Genomic DNA, 20815 nt, shown 5'->3' with positions numbered 1-20815 from the left:
AAAAAAGGAAACAAATTTTAGATATACTTAATATTATAGGTTCATGGATGACGTTCTCTCTATCTGTAAAAGGTAAACCAAAAATAGGTATACTAAACGTTATAGGCTCATGGATGACGTTCTTTTCACTTATAAAAATTAAACCAAACTTAAATGTATTAGTTATTATAAGTACGTGGATGACGTGCTCTCTATTTGTAAGAAGGAAATAAAACTTAGATGTATTGGTCGTTATAGGTTCATATGTAACGTTCTCTGTATTTACATAAAGGAAGCAAAACTTAGATGCACTTTTCATTATAACTTCATAGATGACGTTCTCTCTATTTATAAAAAGCAAACAAAACTTAGATGTATTAGCTATTATAGGTTCATGAATGGTAATTTCACAATTCATAAAAAGGAAACAAAACTTAGATATACTTAATATTATAGGATTATGGATGACGTTTCTTGATTTATAAAAAGGAAACAAAACTTGGATGTAGTAGTTATTATAGGTTCGTGGATGACGTCCACTTTATTTTTTTTAAAAAATGTTTAACCTGTTAGTTAATAGGTTCATGAATGACGTTCTCTTTATTATAAGAAGTAAAAAAATAAAACTTGGATGTTTCTCATCCATTCTTGGATGGCGTTCTCTCTGTTTATAAAAATAAACCAAAATTAGATATAGTAAACCTTATAGGTTCATGGATAACGCTCTCCTTACTTATGAAAAGGAAAACAAAACTTAGATGTGCTACTTATTATAGATTCATGGATGACATTATTTACAAAAACAAGAAACAAAATTTAGATGTACTATCATTCTACTTACAGATTTCAGTAATTTCTCAATTTTTAGTTTCAATCTTTCGACTCTCCGCTGGAGTCTTGGTCACGAAAGTTAAAAACAGGAAGAAAAAGAATAGAAACATCAAGGAATAAAATGAAGCGGACTTGCCAAGGGAAGAGATGTGTTGTCCAAAAATCATGTTGTCAAGTGCGTCAGCGATCTCAAAATGGCGTTGTTGCGAACTAAAATATGGCGGAGTTCAATTTGTGCGTCTTTCCTTGTTGTAATTACCGCCTCCCATCCGTCACTCAACCATTCCTTGTCTAGATTTAATTTTTTTATAAATGAATAAATAAATTTAAAAAAAAAAGTCTCTCTACTTCATTTCTAGCTCCAAATAAAATTTTTGAATCTTCTAACCTGTGTTGCACTTGTTTTAAATGTTTCGATAAACCTGACCCCGGATTTTCCGCTTTTGAATCTCTAATGTGTTCCTTTGGTCGGATTTTTAAATTTATTTTCCTTTTGCCTGTATAACTCTCTTGGTAACTGCATTTTATTTCGTAAATATCCAATTTTTCATTGCGATCCATGTCATAACTCTTAAATTGGGTGATGTTCTTTTTTAAAATTTTGGGGATTTTAAGACTATACGAAAACCGTATTGTGTATAGTTTCTTTTTAATGCATTTGCCAGTCTGGAAAAAATAGGCAATTCAGTCCAGTTCTTATCCTTTATGTCGGTTTCAAGTTTTGATTTATAACGAATGTACTGTGTACCTGCTGTTGGCCTGTGGTGTACATTGGTGATTAATTTGTTGTTATGCTTTCTTATACTAAAGTCTAGGTACGTAAGGCTGCCGTCCATTTCTTTCTCAAAAGTGAATATCGTGGAGTTCCTGTGAATATTATTTAATTTTAATAAGTAATCCAATTGTGAATCGTTCTTGTACAAGAAAAGTACATCGTGAACATATCTATAATATCGAACCGTACCAAGTTTCCATTCTTTCAAAATTCTACTTTCAACCATATGAAGTACTAGATTAGCTAACAATGGTGATAAGGGGTTTCCCATAGCTAAACCTTCAACTTAATGATATATTTTATCTTTGAATGAAAAGATATTGTATTTAAGGCAACATTCAAGAAGATTGAGAACTTTTTAAGGATTCAAGAAGATTCAAGATGATTTGCAATATTCAAGAAGATTGAGGGTAGATGTACTAGTTATTATTTGGTCACAGGCGACATTCACTTTATTTAGAAGAAGGAAACAAGACTTAAATGTATTAGTTATTATATTTTCATGGATGACATTGTCTTGTCTTTGTATTTTAAAAGGAAACAAAACTTAGATGTGCTAGTTACTATAGGTTTAGGAATGACGTTCTTTTTATATTCGAAAAAGAAACAAAACTTAGATGTACTACTTATTATAGTTCACGAATGACGTTCTCTTTATATCTAAAAAGGAAGCAAAACTTAAATGTATTAGTTATAATAAGTTCATTAATGACATTCCCTTTATTCATAAAAGAAAACTCTACTTTCTTAAAAAGTCGCTTAATATCATTTAGTATAAAATTAAGGCTGAGTAGAAGAAGAAGAAAGAAATCAGTTTAATTATTTTTAGATTTATTTAGATAAACAAAAAATTAAATTCTATGCCAAAATTCATAGTAAATTACTGGCACGCTATATTCGAGGCGTATGTAAAAAAAGGCCGATAATTTTTTACAGAATGTTGGCAACATTGATAAAATTGAGCATGTGCAGAGCATATATATATTTTTTTACGCGCTACTCTAGCCAATTGCTTTTAAGTTGGTCACAAGGAAGCAGGTGAGGTTAGATTTATCTCGAAGTTGCACCACCCGAGTGTGACGTAATGTCACGTGGTATTATCATGGGGGCAAAGGTGGAATAAATCGAGCCCTGCGGGGCTTGTAACCTCCTTCCCTTGCTGACGCTTGCTCAGCTATCTTTCGTAACATAACTAGAGCACTTTTTTATCAATAAAGTTGTGTGTGTAAAGTTGACTAATTACCACGTGAAATTACGTCACGACCGGATGGCGCAACTTCAATGTAAATTTAACTACACCCCAAGGGAAGGGTATGCCTATCTTTCCCCATCCTGGTGCCTCCGGCACCTCCCCCCTCTAGCTCCCCATTACCTCCTAAAACTCCTAGCTTCACGAGGGCCCCACTTCTTGCTCTCCTGCTGGTTTATAACGCCATTGTTTATAAGGGCTATCAGAAATCTCTAGGTAAATGGATAAAGCACAATTTATGCATTATATATTACGTACAAGGGCAAATTAGTATTATTTTTGTCATATTTTAATGAAATTTTTTTTATGAAAATTAAAAAAAAACTTTTGGGCCAGGTTTGAACCCACGCCAAAAGCGATTTTCATTACTATTCTGCTCGCTAGTATGCTTGGCTACGAGGACCGGCAGCATCTGGCGTTTGATTTGTGCTATATGTATACTACATAACGAGAAACATAACTCCAACCAATCAGAACTGTGTCTTTAACTCCTATGGCTAGGGTCGATCGTGATTACAATATGTGCTGCGTAGAAGCATTCTTTTATAATCTGTGCTTCCAACAGAAATAGAATCGTCTGAGTGGAGTTGCGAGTAGCAGTAAGGCGAAATGGCTGCCGTAATATAAAATCCCGCCAAATGTGAAGTGAGATCTGTCATACGATTTCTGAATGCAAAAGGACATAATGCAGCTGACATCCATTACATGTCATTTATGTGCCATTTACTGACTGACGGTAATGCGTGAAGAAAAGGTCAGGCAATGGTGCAGTTAATTCCGGGTAGTGTTTAAATGGTCATGACGATGAGCGTAGCGGAAGTCTTAGTGTTCAGATGGACAATTTGGTGGAACGTGTTAACGAGAAATTGTGATTCAATCGCCGGTTCACAATAACTGAACTCGCCAAAGAGTTTGCAGAAAGTATGCAAAAACAGTGCATCGAATGGTGACTAACATATTGGGTTATCACAAACTATGTGCGGAGTGCATGCCAAGAATGCTGACAGATGCTCGCAAAGAGCAAAGAATGACAACTGCACGTGTTGTAATAATACTAATATCGATATTATTGCTGTTGGTACTTAGGTTACTATGTCAATCAACTATTCAATTAAAACAATGACAGCTATGTCTCAATGACCAAATAATTAAATGACTTGAAACGTTAATAGCTAAGTATAAAGAATAGACAAATGGACAATACAATAATACGAAAACAAGCTGTTTTCATGAACTACCATACCTAGAACTTAATTTTGGATGCCTCGAAAAAGCAGAAACAAACTTAGGTTATTCCACTGTCATAAGTTCAAATCTAGTAATTTGTCGCGACCTTCAGACACGAAGTTTTCTTTTGCTCTAGATGTCAATTTTAAGACAAATTTTGACCGAATTAAGCACATGACGCCTGCAAGGGCGTTATGATCGAATATTTTTCGTGCCTGCAACTTTGTTTCGATAAGTGTTTTCAATTAAAAGTTTAGCTGTTTTAGCTGTTTAGCTTTTTTAAACTTTTTTTTTTTATCAGAAGCGATTCAAAATAACCGCTTCGACCAAACAACAAATAGGCACCTTAGAGAATTTTCGAGGCCAATTTATAGCTGAATTAAGCCCTGATGCCAGCGCCGAAGTTAAGAGTTGGCTAGTATACATATCTAAAATTATAGTCCAATAATTTCTTTCGATTCGAGGCTTAGGTTTCCAGTCAGGATCATAAAAAAAAGGAAACCGAGCGAAGTAGGTCAAATAGCAGTGCGTTGGCTTCGCATTCGGGAGGTCGTGGGTTCGATTCCCGCTGCCGACTATCCTCACGGATTTTTCAGCTTTCCCTCAGTTCTACCAGGCAAATTCCGGGATGGTACCTACTAAACAGGCCCTGGCCGATACCTTCCGAAATCCTTTGCATTGTTATTGTTATTGTTAGGTATCCAGTATAAAATGGCCTCTGAGCTGTATCTGGTGATTGTTAAATAAACAAAATAAAATAAAACAAATACGCATCCTGAGAAAAGAGGAAAATAGATAAAGCCAAAAAACGCTGTATTATTAAAAGTCTTTCTTAAAAGAAATACAAGCTGTAAACTAAAAAGTGGGAGCGTTTCCACTTTTTAAATTCAAATTTGACTTTTTAAGTTTTTTCTTATTAAAACCGAGAAACATATAAGAAAACCCGCAAGTCTAGTTCTTCTACATAGCTTATAATTTTCATAATCAGGCATTTTCTCGGGTATTGAAAGGTGTTTCATCACTGCTGGTTGAATTATTAAACCTTGAGCGCATTGTCAGACAAAGGGATTTGAAAAGGATGCTGCCTGGACTTAGCGTATAAGCTGATGTACTATTCCAGCATTTATATAATCTGTCAAAGAATAACTTGGAAAGACTAGTGAGAATGGATGGCTATCGAATTTTTAGAAATAGAATTGCTCGAACAGCTGTTTCCAGCGAAATTTGAACTTGGTATCTTCCTCGCACATGTAAATAATAATAATAATAATAAATCGGTCAAGGTGTGAGAAAAACCTTTGCAGATCAGCTATCCTAAGATAGGTTTTTCTAATTCGCACCAGGCAAATATCTGAATAGTACCTAACTTTTAGGCCTCCTAATACCTAAGTGGTCGCCTTTAACGAAGGACGTTATCCTTCTAACATCTTCGTCATCAAGCCGGAGATGCCATAACAATCTTTATAATGTGAAGTAAATAAATAAATAAATAAATAAACTTACGTCTTTCTCTGAAGCAGTAGCTAGCAAATTAATATATTATTTTTATTTTTCATGGCTATTTCTAGATGTCTTTGCTTTTACATTTTCAGCAACGGAATTTACACATTTTTTACCCCTCCTTTTTTTCCCCAGTAGGTTGCGGAAAAACTACTACTAGCACTAGCTGCTGAGTATTTATCGAAATTAATGGCCGCTTTCTTTGATGTCAATTGCAGTTACAAATAAGTAGTACCAATATGTGGTTCGCTGTTGTACTTGGTGATATTGGGAACGATGGTGAATGCTTCAAACTAGACCGACGCTAGGTCACATATTTTGTTATTTTTGTGGAGGCCAACCATTTGTGGGCTGAAATAGGCTATATTGATTTAATTTTCTCTTATCTCTTGAACTAAAGTGAAGACCACATATTTTCGGAACCTCTTTCCGCGATTAGAAAGGAACTGGTTTCATCCCGTATTGCCTCGCTCAAATTGTATCTAATCGGGAGACTTTGAATTTGGATCGAAGAGTGCGTGAAAACTGTGGTCATTGCTATGGCAAAACGAAACAACTTCAATGTCACCATATGAATATAGTCCCTACTCCTCACCGAACTCCTTTCTCACCATTCAACTCTATCTTCTACTAGTCTTTAGAAACAAAAGAGTTTCAAAGAAAATCATTTGTAAACAGCCTGGATTTATTTTATTAAAATACCAGAAATCAGCTTCCAGAAGGTAGGGACACCGCATGTGACATCTTGAGCAACAACCGCTGCAGGTTCAGAGTGCTGTTTTCCATTATAAAATAATTTTCTGAAAAATCGATTCCCACACCCTGAAAACGCAAACATTTAAAAGAATTGAGACATTATCCGCGGCAACAGCCTGATGACCAGCTGCTTAGCGAGATTTTTTTTTAATACAGTAAGGAAGAATTTAGAGAACTTCGAAATGTGGTGTTGGAGGAAGATGGAGAAGATAAAATGGATAGAGAGAGCAACAAACGAAGATGTTTTAAAACGGATAGGAGAGAAGAGGACACTTCTAGCCACCATGCTTAGCAGAAAGGCCAATTGGACTGGACACATCTTGCAAAGAAATTGTCTTCTTCACACCGTCGTAGAAAGAAAGATGGAAGGGAAGCGAGGAATAGGAAGAAGAACACAGCTGATCGATGATTTGAAAGATAGGAGAAAATATTGGGAGTTAAAAGAGGAAGCTGAAGATTGAAAAAAGTGGTAGAAACATTTCCAGGCCCAAATCTAAAATTGAAAAAAAAAATCCCTCATTAGTCCCAGGACCTGCCGAAAGGCAGAATACTTAATAATAACATGGAAAGCAGTTCTCGTTTGTTCCAATGAAGTGAGTAGGATCGAATGTAGGGTATACCCACGTACTTCCTAAATTTTAGGTGACTATACGATAGTTTCCAAAAATTAGAGGTGTGTATTTGCCGTATACCCGCGTATACCTTCCATTACATCCCTGCCTGAGAAGTGACTTGCATCGAAGCGTTTCAACGATAATGAAATGCTCAGGACACCAGTTCTGGACTGGCAGCATTTTCAGGCGGAAGATTTTACAAAGAGAATATACGAAAGCTTGTGCTACGCTACCAGAAATGTCTGTAGATTCATGGCGACTACATCGAAAAATAGCCACAGTATGAACTTATACAACAATTACAATAAAGTACTTCTATCATTTTCTTTTCTTTTTTTTTTAATATCGATCTTTTTTTTCTTTTCTTTTTTTTTTTTTTTAAGATATGCACTTCGCATATATACATTTTCAATGGGCACTTCCTTAAAACGTGAATAGCTCTCTGACATGTGATTATCATAAATCTTTTAGTGTAGGGTGACCAGATTCTGACAAGCGAAAAATAGGACACAAGTACTTTGTATAATAGTAAATGATAACCTACTGCGTCGGCAATACACATGTCCTTATATCACTTAACCTTAACCTGATCATTCATTAATAATAATAATAATAATAATAATAATAAAAAAAAGTACCCAACAAAAATATTGAAGGAATTCAACACAATTCCAAATATTTTCATGAAAAACAAATACAAGATTGATGAAACAAATTAAAACAACTTGATTGAGTAACACAAAGGAATCACTTTCGTGAAAAAGAAAACAAGTATGTTGAAGCACAAAATTTTAATAAAACATAATAATCCGCTTCGTCTTAACAGTTATTTATCCATTGCCTTCCGAACTTTTCCCAAAAATGTTAACAAATTATTTTCATTAATATGTGACATACCAGCTAAACATCAGTATAATTTGGTGACAATTTTTTCGTTTGAGTGTACAACGCGCAGTAATTTTCTGTTTTGCAAAATCATGTCATGAAATTAAAGTACATTTGGTTATTATTAGGTGTTTAAGAGTTTCAGATTTTAACTGAGATTTCTTAGTCCACAAGTTATTCACTATACAAATTATCCTTTCAGTCGGAGCATTTGTGGCAAGAAGGCATGTACTGAACTCCTCTTCAAAATGCTTGAAGAATTCGTCGCGTCTTAAATCTATCCTCATTTGACCAGTGTTTCAGAAGTAGCATAGAGCTACTTCTTTACATTTGCAATATCATTAAATAGGTAGATTTTTTTTTTTTTGACAATTTATTAATGTACTTCAAGCTGCTCTAGACCTTATCCCATTCAATTACTGAGTTAAGTGTTCAATTCAAAATGTTAATGTCCGTAAAAGGTGTGGACCACTGCTCAACATACTCCATACAAGTTTAATAAAATGAACAGACAGATTTCTTAAAATTCGATTCAGAAAAATACAATATCTGTGATTCCAAATGTTGTGAATAAAGAATAAAACATTAAAGTGTTGCAAATAAGTTAAATCAGGATATTTTTCAAGATATTGTAAAGAAGAAGGACATTTTTCGATTTTCTAGGGGTCTTTGCAATAGGCAGGACAGCTCTTTGAAAAACAGTAGTGTACAGCGAAAATCAGTACGTCTGGTCACCGTATTTTAGTGTGGAATATTCGGGTTCAATTTCTGGTGGAAGTTCATGTAGTTCAGGTTCATTTAAAGCTGAAGTTCACTTCTTATATCATCTCTATGTTGAAAAGTTAAATCCCAAACCAACTAACTCCATACATGAAAACAAAATTTATTTTTTCTTCCGAAGAGCTTTTCCGTTGTGGTCTGAAAATGATACGAAATAGGAAAAGATGAAAAGAAAAAGTTTACCCTATAATGTTTGTTAGAAAATGGTTTAGGAATATTATAATCTACAAAATAAGTTTTTAGGAGATAAATGAAAAATGTATCGGTTCACAGTCTGTTTTTGCATTACAGTTAGAGACAGTCAGATATCGATTAAGATAAGACTAATTATCGATTAAGATAATTAGTCACATATTTCGATTAAGTGACTATTTGTGTACTGTTAAGATATTATTAGAAGGAATGGGTCAAAGGTAAGGAAGTTACAAAGGAAATCTGTGTTATGGAAGGGGTGGGGTGGACTATGAATAATTGGACAGTCTGAAATTTCTTAGGTGATACTAGCGTTGAAATCAAACCTCTGGCATGTAGATTATTAGATGATTAGGAAGCTCTTGGAGCAGATTGTAACGATCGATTCACGCACAAGTACACCTGAATTGGCAACACAGTTGGGATTATCCTAAAACACCGCGTGTCGTCTAGGGTTGTCTGTAAATGATCTTGATTTGTGCACTACAATAGGCCGAAAGACTACTTACTCTATGTCAACAATTGTTAGAGAATCCTGGTGCAGATTTTGTCATCGGATCGTCAGAATTGACAAAAAAGGAATCTGTGTTTCTACCGGAAGACATCAGTGGTTGTAACTAGGTCAAGAGGCACTTACTACTGGCCAAATGGTTATGTTTGAAATAAACATCGCGTTGTGTATTATAGGTGTCACAATTGGACATTTTATCAGACGGTCTTACGTTCAGCAATGGGAACCTTAATGCTGAATGATTACAGTGGTTCTATAATTTTTGTGCAACAAAAATACTCGTGTTTGGTCAAAATGAAGATGGTTCTGCTTGAAGTCAATAACACCATGTGCCATCGATCACGAGTAGTTACCCAGAACCTCCAGGAATTGTACGTATTCGAATTGATGAAATATCCAGCATGCACTCCAGACCTTGACACTTCAGATCAGTAGCGTAGCCAGGATGTGTGTTTGGGGGGGGGGCAAGTGCTGCTATAGGCACATATAGAAAAATTACAAACACAAAAATATATAAACATAAAAATATTTAAAAAAATACAAACATCAAAGTACCAAAGTACATTGCCGGACCTCTTTGGGGGGGCCCGGCCCCCCCTTCCCTACGCCACTGCTTCAGATTAATTTGTTTCACCCCCTAGCACATTTTCTACATGAACGACAGTTTGAAACAGTTTACAGTGTCAAAAATGGGATAGTCGAGTGTTTGGCTTTCAAATCCAAAGAATAGCATACTAGTGGATTGTGCCTCTCGTAGAATGTTTGCAGAACAACATCAATAAAATGAAATTTATTAGGATCACACAGTGAGAATTATAAGGTTGTGTTGTTAGTACACCCGCCCGTCCATTACTTTGCACGAGAATAACTCTTGAACGAATGTGATATTTTAAATTCTATTTCTTGCAATAGATAACTAGAGCAATTACCTCGATAAAGTTCATTAGTGGAGTCAATCCGTTATCTTAGTAACGGATAACGGCGACTTCAATTGTGGCTTTCCATATCCCATACATATGTCTATATTTCACGTGATCCTCTCTACTGTCTTTACTGAAGTTTCTTTCAGAGAACAAGGCAAGTATTCACGCACTTTACACAGTATAATACGTACATTTTAAAACCAGCTACGGTACGTATTACAACTAACATTTTGTTTGTGTATTTTTGTACCTTTGCTAATACATTTTTGCATTTGGAGTAGAGTGAGGAGAAAGAGATTCCGGTAGTTTTTGAATCCATGGGGAAAGGGAAGGGAAAGAAGACAAAGGAGCAAGGGGAATATAAGTGAAGTTTTCATATTTGTGCTCAGGGCCGGTTTTAAAGTGTACGCATATAGTGGCAACTATACACACGGCCCTGTCTCACTCCAATTTTTGAAGGTATCTCAAGTGATACCTCCTGTAGAATTGGGCCTTCTGGGCCTTCAAATTTCTCTTCCTTGCATTTTTATCTATGATATTAACTGAAAGGATAGGTATACAAGAATAATTATCACACCCTGGAGGTGCCGCATACAGCCATTACCTAGCATATTGCACAAATTTCTCAAGCAATACTCTGGAAAGTGTTACACAAATATGGAGCATCATGTGCAGATGTGTTTTCAGGATTTTCGAGAACATTTCGAATATCTCCTGTAGAAAATTATGTATGCCGTAATTCCACTTAAATTTCACTTATCTACCATTTCTACTGTATTATTACTTGTCAGATACCCTGTACCAATATTTCACACTAAAAAAAGAACGAACGTATGAGATCATAGTATCCTTAAAAGACTCAATTACTTAGTTTTTGGTTTCGATCACTCAACGTAAGATGAATACATATGCAATAATAACAATTGATTTTATTTTCTATCTTTATTCCCTGGTAATACAATCATTGTTGTAACATAAATTTTTCGGCTCAAAATTTACAAGTAGAAAAATGTTACCTTTATTTATATAGCTCTTTTTATATATATCCGGTATGATTTTATTTATTCTTTAAAATTAATTCAGTGCAAAAAATGGGACTACCAGGGAAGTCAAGGAAAGTTTACCATACACCTCAGCCTCATCACATCCCAGGGTAAGTTGATTTTCTTTTATATTGAATGACTAATTTATTAAAACCAAGTCAACAAAAGAATGAAATGAAATTAAATGTTTAAGTTTTACGTCCTACGATTATGCCGAGCAGGCTAAAGGAGGCAGTGATGATTAGAAATGAATGCAATGGTGAAATACAGACGTGTTCAATTTATTAGACTCAACATTCAGTTTCTGAATATTTTTCTGTTCTTACAATATTACGTGAGAAAATACGTTCGAACGTACTCCAAATTACTACTTTGTAACTCTCTCCTAATTTCTAGTGGGTGTGACATTTGGAAACAAAAAATGAAATGGAGTACTTACAAGAAAATTATCTCTCACACAAAGATTAATTCTTCTTATGAAATTCCTTATTCTTTATTAAGTCTTTTATCCTTTGTGGCATTCTATGTACGAGTTTAGCACATTTTGCCTTCAATTCAGCATCGTGATACCACAAATTGTTGATCTCCTTGATCAATTGAAGTTTGGTTCTAATGTGCTTCTTCTTTAGCATTTCTTCCATGAAGCTCAAAGTTTTCAATCGGGTTCATATCAGGACTAGTGCCTGGCCAGAGAAGAACACTAATTTCGTTGTACTCGAAGAATTTTGTCACAGCTTTGGCCCGGTGGCATGGGGCTTCATCATGCATGAAGATGAATTGTGCGTCATCAAACCAGAGTTAAGACATTCCAACTTGAATTCCTCCCAGGTCAACGTCACACATATTGTGAACATTCATCAGACACAAAGATACATGATTCGTCTCTGAAACACACTATTCTCCAATCTCAGCAGTCCAATATTCTAGGCCTCGTGCCCATTCGAGGCGCTTCTTTGCCATGATTGGAGTAGATTCTAATTTTTGTTTTCTTTCTTGACCGTGTGCTTTTATTCCCTCGGCACGAAGAATCCTTCGAACACTTTCAGGCCAAATGTGTGCGCCATACTCAGCCATTCGTATGCTTAAGTCTATTAGAAGTTGCACTTCTGTTTCTCAGAGCCAATCTTTCTAGTTTCTGATACCTTTTAGCGATAGCTTTGGTTTTCACCCACACTTCCCAACCCTATTTTGGCTCTTGTTCATTTCAACAGAGATTCTACTCACAGATTTTTGTTCTATCCCAACTCGACTAGCAATGTATTGCCGTGTATATCTTATTTCCACCAGAAGTATTTTGTTAACTTCTATTTTACGCGGAGGAAGGTCTTTTGCTTTTCCCATTATGCTTCAATTACAGGACTACACAGAATGAAAGATTGATACACGAAACACGTCACGATCATTTTCAACTGGCCCATTCGAACTGTTGAACGGCTTTGAATATCGTTAACTTCTTACGACAGTAACCATAACACTTCAAACTGTAACTTGTTGATAGGAACTACAATAGCTATCTACAACTGAAACACCACTTTCAGAATCCCCCCCCCCTCACTAATACCATCTGCTGTTCAACGCTGATATCACTGCTTCAAGTGTACAGTAAACAAATGAAGGGTCCTATATTGGTGGTTTAACCATTAAATTAAATGTTCTAGAACTATGAAATTAGGACTCCTACATCAATTTTGCATTTTCGAGCGAGAGTCTAATAATTCGAACACGTCTGTAAATAGGGGCGCGGTGGCTCAGTGATAGAGCGTTCACCTCCGGTGATTGGAGTCCCTGGTTCGATCCCACCTCGCGCCGTGTGGACCTTGTGGTGAACAAACGCCGTGCTCGTGGGTTTTCTTGGGGTTCCCCCGTTTCCTCCCAGTTTCTTCATTCCACCATTTCACTCATCTCTCATAATCACCGTCTCCTTTAGCCTAACCGGCATAACCGTGGGACGTAAAACTTAAAGATTTCATTTTTTACGCCTGTAAATAAAGTAAGAGGAAATGGGAGAATCCCGAGAAAACTCACTCACACAGTGATTGTCCACCACAAAGTCCATTTGGTGCGAACTGGAATCGAACCAGGGATCCACGTACCAGAGGTGAACGCTCGACCACTGAGCCACCGCGGCCTAGATTTGTATTCGTCCTGTGATTCCGTCAGTCTGTAACATTATAGACTGGAGAAGAGTTAAGGTAGATATGTGTAATTTCAGGGCCAAATTGCTCATGGTCCAGAGAAGTGTGTTAATGAACTATATCGACAAACTGTAAGAGGTGATTCCTCTCATCAAAATAAGAGAAAAAGTTAATATGGACCTATGGCGAAAAATGAATAGTTTCAGAGCTAGGGCTGTCCAAAATCGCAAAAAAGCTAAATTTCAACAAGCCCTAATTTTCCAGAATTCCAGCTAAATTTCGAGTTCCAGAAACTGTGGATGGTAGTCCTTATTAGCGTAAAGGAAGCCACGCATACACAATCCAAAAGTGCATATTTCATCAATTTTCAATATGTGTACAGGATATTCCTTAAAGGGTGTAACTCTCAGATATGCTCTCAATAGAATTTTCAGATATACCATGATTTCAAGGAGGGCCCAAAGTAGGCAGGAGGTAAGCCTTGACAACAATTGACATCCAATGCTTCGGAGGGAAGTTGGAAGTGTTAGAAACCGGCAGCTCCGTGTGTGTGTGTGTTTTTTTTTTTTTTTGGTGTGTGTGTGTGTTCAGAGTAACGCGTAATGCGATGTATTTCGTCACGGTATATTTCACGTTTTCTTCACTTATAAGCGTAAAAGAAAACATCGCAGCATGCGTTTTCCTGAGTACGAGAGACCGTGCTGTTGACGATCCTTAACACTTCCGACATCGCGCCAAAGGATTCCGTGTTCACTACTATCAAGACTTATCGTTTGCCTACTTTGGACCAATCATAAATACAGAGTATATATCAAAATTCGGTTGATGGCATGTTTGGAAATTTCATCCTGCAGGAAACACTTTGTACACTCATTGAACATTAATGAAATGTGCATTTTTGGACTGCGTATGTATAACTTCCTTTATGCTAATAAGGACCACCCTCCACGATTTCTCGAATTCGAAATAGGGCCTCTTGAAATGTGGCTTTTTCGCGATTTTGGACAGTCCTAGCTCTGAAATTATGCACTTTTCCCCACAGGTCCATATGAACTTTTTCTCTTATTTTGGTGTGTGAATCACCTCTTTCAGTTTGTCGGCTTAATTTATTAACAACCTGTACTTATATATATATATATATATATATATATATATATATATATATATATATATATATATATATATAGTTATTTGGACTTATATATTTATATATATCAATCGGACGACCACGCGGAGGTTTTTTTTTTTTTTTATTGTCCCGAACAGGTAGTAATCCCTGGAACCCAAGTCCGCAGAGTACGAAAGATGTGGCAGCACTGTAAACCCTAGTTGATCTCAGCTGGTGTTAGGGCGTTAATTGCCATGTTGCGGAAGGCGCGACAGATATGATCTGATATATCAGAAAGCACAAGAATTAGGAGGGAAAGCTATCAAAAATAATACATCAAAAACCAACAAAGTCATGTAATCACCGACCATCAAAGAATCCTTACAGTTTCGGAGGAATACATAAAGGATCTATACTACCACAAGAACCGTTTAAAAGATATTGCCATTGAAACATACGAAGAGATGGATGATAAAGAAAAAGAACCCAGAATACTGAAAAGTGAAGTAGTAGAAGCCATCAAGGGCAAGGACGACGACATGCCAGCGGATCTGCTCTAAAGATTAAAAGGTAATACAATGAAAGCTCTGATTTCACTCATTAACAAGATCAATCTGAGTGAAGAATGATCAAAGGATTTTTTTGATGTTACAATGGCTGCATTACCCAAGAAAAAACAAGCAAAGAAGTGCAGTGATCACAGAACCATTAGCCTTATTTCCTACACTGGAAAAATTATTGCGCGCATACTCATCAGGCGGCTGGAAAGTACTATAGGGGAGAGAGTAGAAGATCTATTTGCATTCCGGAAAGGAAAAGACACCAGAGATGCTATTGAATTGATGAGAATTATATCAGAAAGAATTCTTGAAGTAAAGGAAGAGTTGTGTTTGTGCTTCATCGACTGGCAGAAAGCATTCGACCTGGTCAATTCGACCAAACTTCTGAAAATTCTTAATGAAATCGAGGTCAACTGAAGAGACCGGCGACTAATTCGCAACCTGTATATAGGACAATAAGTGAAATTGCGTTTGAATGAAGAAACAAAGATTGGAAGAGGAGCCAGTATCTCGCCCCGATTATTCAACATGTACAGTGAATGTTTAATGAAGGAAGCATTAATGGAAATGGAAGATTTCAAGATTGGAGGGCAGATCATTAACAAGATCAGGTATGCAGATGACATGGTTATTATAGCTAGAACCGAAGAAGAACTAGGACAGACAAAATAGTTGACACTGAGAAACAATATGGAAAAGAAATCAATGTTGAAAAATCGAAAGTCATGAGAATATGCCGCGGAAACACGCCCTTATGGGTCAGAGTAGAACAAAGAGAACTTGAAAAGGTTGATATTTCAAATATCTGGGAAATATTTTAACGAGAACTGCTTACTGAAACAAAAGATGAGGTCAAAAATTATCATAGCCAAAGAGGCATTCAACAAGAAAAGATCACTCTTAACTAGCAGGCTTAATATTGGACTAAAGAAGAAGTTGATAAAGTGCTATATATGAAGTATTAGACTTCATGGTTCAGAGACTTTGACATTACAGAAGTTGAGAGCAAAAATATTTAGAGAGCTTCGAAATGTGGTGTTGGAGGAAGTTCGAGAAGATAACATGGACAGAGAGAATAACAAACGAAGGTATTTTAAAACGGATAGGAGAGAAGAGTACGCTTTTAGCCAGCATCTTTCGTACGAAGGCCAATTGGATTGAACACATCTTGTCAAGAAATGTCTTCTTCATAGCGCCATAGAGGGAAAGATGGAAGAAAAGCGAGCAGTGGGAAGAATACAACTAATAGATTATTTGAAAAACAGAATATAATATTGGGAGTTAAAAAAGGAAGCTGAAGATCGAGAAACGTAGAGGAAATATTTCCAGGCCCGAACCTAAGAAAGAAAGAAATTAAAACTTCATTAGCCCCAGGTCCTGGCAACAGTTGATAATAATAATAAGGTCAACATGATTAAAAATTCAATTTGTAGCAATATCTGTAGGTTTGAATGTCACTTTCTTTCCACAGGATTTCTGAAGGCTCAATAGTATACCAAGGCATTATTCGGATTACCTACACGCGTATATTTATTTTATATAGTATAAAGAATTGAACTTTTTTTTTTTTTTTTAACTTACAGAATGACTACAGCTTGTAGTTATTTTATGAGAAGCTCTTTTAACAGTAATAGCATTTCAGGGTCTGAAGAATAATACATTGATATCAGAAATGAACAACATACGTATATAATTAGCTAAAGGCCATAAGTATATGAGAGTATTTTCTTCTGTAACATTTCGGGATAGAAGTGATCCTTATCCTGAGACAATGTTGATTGCTGATTTACATACTTCTTTTCATTTTACATTGTAGATCAGAAATTTTGCTTCTTGCACTGTGGATCAGAATCTTTTTCTTTTCTTATATTGTAGACCAGAGTCTTTTCTTCTTACACTGTAGATCAGAATCTTCTCTTCTTATTTTGTAGACCAGAATCTTTTCTTCTTACTTTGTAGATCAGATTCTTCTCTTCTTACTTCGCAGACCAGAATCTTCTCTTCTTACATTGTAGACCAGTCTTTTCTTCTTACACTGTGGATCAGAATCTTCTCTTCTTATTTTGTAGATCAGAATCTTTTCTTCTTACATTGTAGGTCAGATTCTTCTCTTCTTACTTCGCAGATCAAAATCTTCTCTTCTTACATTGTAGATCAGTCTTTTCTTCTCACATCGTATATCAGAATCTTCTTATTTTGTAGATCACAATCTTTTCTCCTTACTGTGTAGATCAGAATCTTCTCTTCTTACTTCGCAGATCAGAATCTTCTCTTCTTACATTGTAAATCAGAATTTTCTCTTCTTACCTTGTGGATCAGAATCTCCTCTTTTTATATTGTAGATAAGATTTTTTTTCTTACGTTATAGACGTTTAAATTTCTATTTGTAAATAAACAATCAACGTCGCCTGAGAATGAAGGTCTCTCTAAAGCCAAAATATTACAGGAGAAAATACATTGATACCTGAAAATGTAGTAACAAAGAGGTAAGCTTAGAATTATAACAACATATAATTTAAATGTAGGAGTGAAATGTGAAAATTTTAAATTCGAGGTGCCTTCTAGGATTATTGAGTTAAGATTAATATTGTCGGGATGATCATAGCTTGTTAAAAACTTATTTTTTTTTCGAATTCTATTAAATCTACGAACGCAGCGTGAAGATTATATGTAAATCATATTCTGAATCTACGAACTATATGCTTTTAACTGAGATATAATTCATTTAGACATAACAATTACAGGATGTACAGAAACATTCAGCAATTATATATATTTGAAAAAAGACTCAAATTGTTCATAATAACTAATACTATCTGAACCTGCGCTCTCTACACAGTGCATCATTCACATTTGAGTATGAATCTCTTGTCATTCCTCACAACACCTGTACATGTCCCTTTACAGACACAAGTGAAAAACGTCTTGATAAAAATCGGCAAGCAGTATCATAAAGGGGAGATTTTTCCGATTATTTTTTTCATTATCTCGCACCGTTTGTAAGATTCGAGCCTACTTCCAGTTGGAGTTTCTAATTCATGTATGATCATTGTTTTCTTTCTACTTACATGCAGTATGTAATAAGCAAATATACATTACATACACACTTAATTATAATGTCAATGATATATGTTGTACATTGGGCAAAACACTCCAAACAATAATGATTCATCTTAGCTTGGAGAAATTGTTATCCTTCGTTTTTCGTTATCGTTTGCCATAAAACAAAAGCCTGAGAGAGATACAACTCCTATATACAACAATGTCGCGTTGGAATGTATAACTCACATGATATGATACTTTTTTAAAATTTCAACACTTTCAGTGTAAACCTAAAAAATGTAATAAAGAAATAACGGCTACGTTTTTAAAAAATAAATCAATTACAACTGGACAATCTACACAAAATTTGGAATCGATTAGCGAAAACGGTACGTTTCTAGCAGTTGTGGTTTTCGAGATCTCATTGTCGAAAGGATTGTAAACAAACATATAAACTTTTCTTTGGAGACAAACATATAAACCTATATAATTATATATAGAGATAACTTTTGTGAAGAATTAATCCATTCGTTTGAAAAAATATGGATATTGAAATTGAGGAGACACATTGCAGCGATATCGTGCATGGGAAGCATATTGGTGAAAACCGGGGTAAACGAGACAATTGGTATATATAAGAAATCAATGCTCTTGAAAAAGTAATAAGTAATAATAATAAATGACACGCCTCTAATTATATTTAGCAACTAGCACCAAATATTGATATTATTTTAACATAATGAATTTCATACTTTTTGAAGTCTTTTAAGAACATGGAGTGGGCAAATATAACATTCAACTCATTGTTAACAAGTTCCATGTTTTAAATTGATTTTCATAAAATGAGTCAGTATAGATAAAATATTATGACTAGCAGCTTCTTTGCTCAATACAGAAAGGTTTTAGTTTAGAGTTTACTCTATGGAAAGTGTATTTTGATCATGTTAATGCCAACAAAGTAATTAAACGAAACAAGTTGGAATTTCTATTACGGATATCAATCAATACCAATACCCTGCAAATAATGACATTGACCCTATTTTTGTTTCAGGTATACTGGTTTTGTACCAGATTTTCAATTTAGGTTTGGAGACACATATGCGGCTACGACTCATAAGATACTCACAGATCCAGAGGTCTACACTGCCTATAAATCTGTACTTGCTGGAAATCCATATCATCGCAAGGTCTGTATAATTAATTAGATTAATCAAATAACAGTTGTATACAGCATAGATGTCCATTTTCCACTGGGCTCGCTCAGGATCGCGCTCATTTCTCTCAACTGAGCTCGCACTCACTCGGGCTCGCGCTCATCTCTCTGGACTGGGCTCGCACTCACCCGGGCTCGCGATTACTTCCCTCAACTGGGCTCGCGCTCACTCGGGCTCGTGATCACTTCAGTGAAAACGTTTTAATGAGGAATAGCGTAAATAGTGTGTTCACTTACAACTTGATGAAAGATTTTTTCTTTAAATTTATTACATAGAATAAAAGGATGTTGTTAATAATTAAAAAGTAAAAACTATGAGTTCTGATTACTAGTAGGGATCACATCTGAAACGTTTCTCATGCTTAAGGTAACTGTAACTTTTTATTATTTACACGTGTAAACTTCTATTTACAAATGTTTAATACGCCAAACTTGGCAATAAAAGTATATAGACATTTTTAATAAACTTTTACTAACATACAATTGTTTAAATGTTTTAACAAAATGTTGGTTAAACGTTTTATGAAATGTTTTCTGTAAAAGAATGGTTAAATGTTTCAATGATTAATCAGTTATTAAGAAATATTAGTTAGACGAAAATAGATCTACAAACACCTTCATTTTTTTCGAACGTCATCAAATGTAAAGCGAAAGATAAAGAAAGGAATATTAAAATGTTAATAGTTAGCCTGACTTGTAAATTATTTAGTGATGGATTTCATAAGATAAACCTGACTTGACTGATATAATTAATGGACAGTTAAAACAGCTTAGTGAAAATTTAATTTGCTGAAATCTTACTTTCCAATTAAAATGACTAGATATATTTCTTAAATACACTGAAGTACTGAAATACACTTTTGACGTTATATTTGATCTGTTGTTTCTTCATACTTACAGAACTATATATAGTGTAGCCAAACCCAAACTATCAGTTAACTCATTGTGATGTACTTATTCCGTAGAAAATACGAAAACTCGATTTAGGGGCCGTTCAAAAATTTTGTGGCCCTTGATCCAAAAACCTTATTGGCCAAGATTGCAATATTTTGATCCATTTTTGGATCATTTTCCTAAAATTCTTGTTAAGATCTACAACTATAATGTAAATAAGACTAAATCTGTCTTGTTATTTTGTTCTTTTTATCTTTATTTCTTTCTTGTTTTTATTCTGATTTTATTTTCTAAAGGAGATAGGTGAAAAACACGAGATGTACAGTGTCTTTCAGAAATGTTGGATACAAAGTATATTACCGGTAGGAGACCTCAAGCCAAGCAAGAAATCATTTTTAAAAACACGGTTCAGGAAACGTGCATTTTCAAATTTATAAGCTGCTGAAAACAGGATTAATAACTTTAAGATTATTGAGCTCGGAAACTATAGGTCATATTAAATATAATTCAAGGAATTTAGGTGCATTTGAAGGAAATCACATTGGTAAAAGTTTATATTATCTTATTTCCTTAGTGTAGTGACAAAATTTGAATTCTT

The 20815-nt window shown here is 35.1% G+C and overlaps 1 protein-coding gene across 3 annotated transcripts in view; it reads left to right on the top strand.

The window, feature by feature from the left end:
- Positions 1 to 11186: 11186 nt before the first annotated feature.
- The window catches only part of LOC145690147 (uncharacterized), a 74336-nt gene continuing 64707 nt past the window's right edge, over positions 11187 to 20815 (top strand). For all 3 annotated transcript variants that reach the window (XM_081764754.1, XM_081764755.1, XM_081764756.1), the window contains exons 1-2: positions 11187 to 11375; positions 19162 to 19297. In XM_081764754.1, coding sequence (XP_081620880.1) covers positions 11314 to 11375; positions 19162 to 19297 — 198 coding nt within the window. In that variant the 5' untranslated portion in view covers positions 11187 to 11313. The remainder of the gene's footprint in view (positions 11376 to 19161; positions 19298 to 20815) is intronic.

Source organism: Thermobia domestica, chromosome 7, assembly GCF_964235325.1.
Source record: "Thermobia domestica chromosome 7, izTheDome1.hap1.1, whole genome shotgun sequence".
Lineage (NCBI taxonomy): Eukaryota > Metazoa > Arthropoda > Insecta > Zygentoma > Lepismatidae > Thermobia > Thermobia domestica.
Note: the sequence above shows the minus strand (reverse complement) of the source record. Positions and strands in the feature narration are given on the sequence as shown.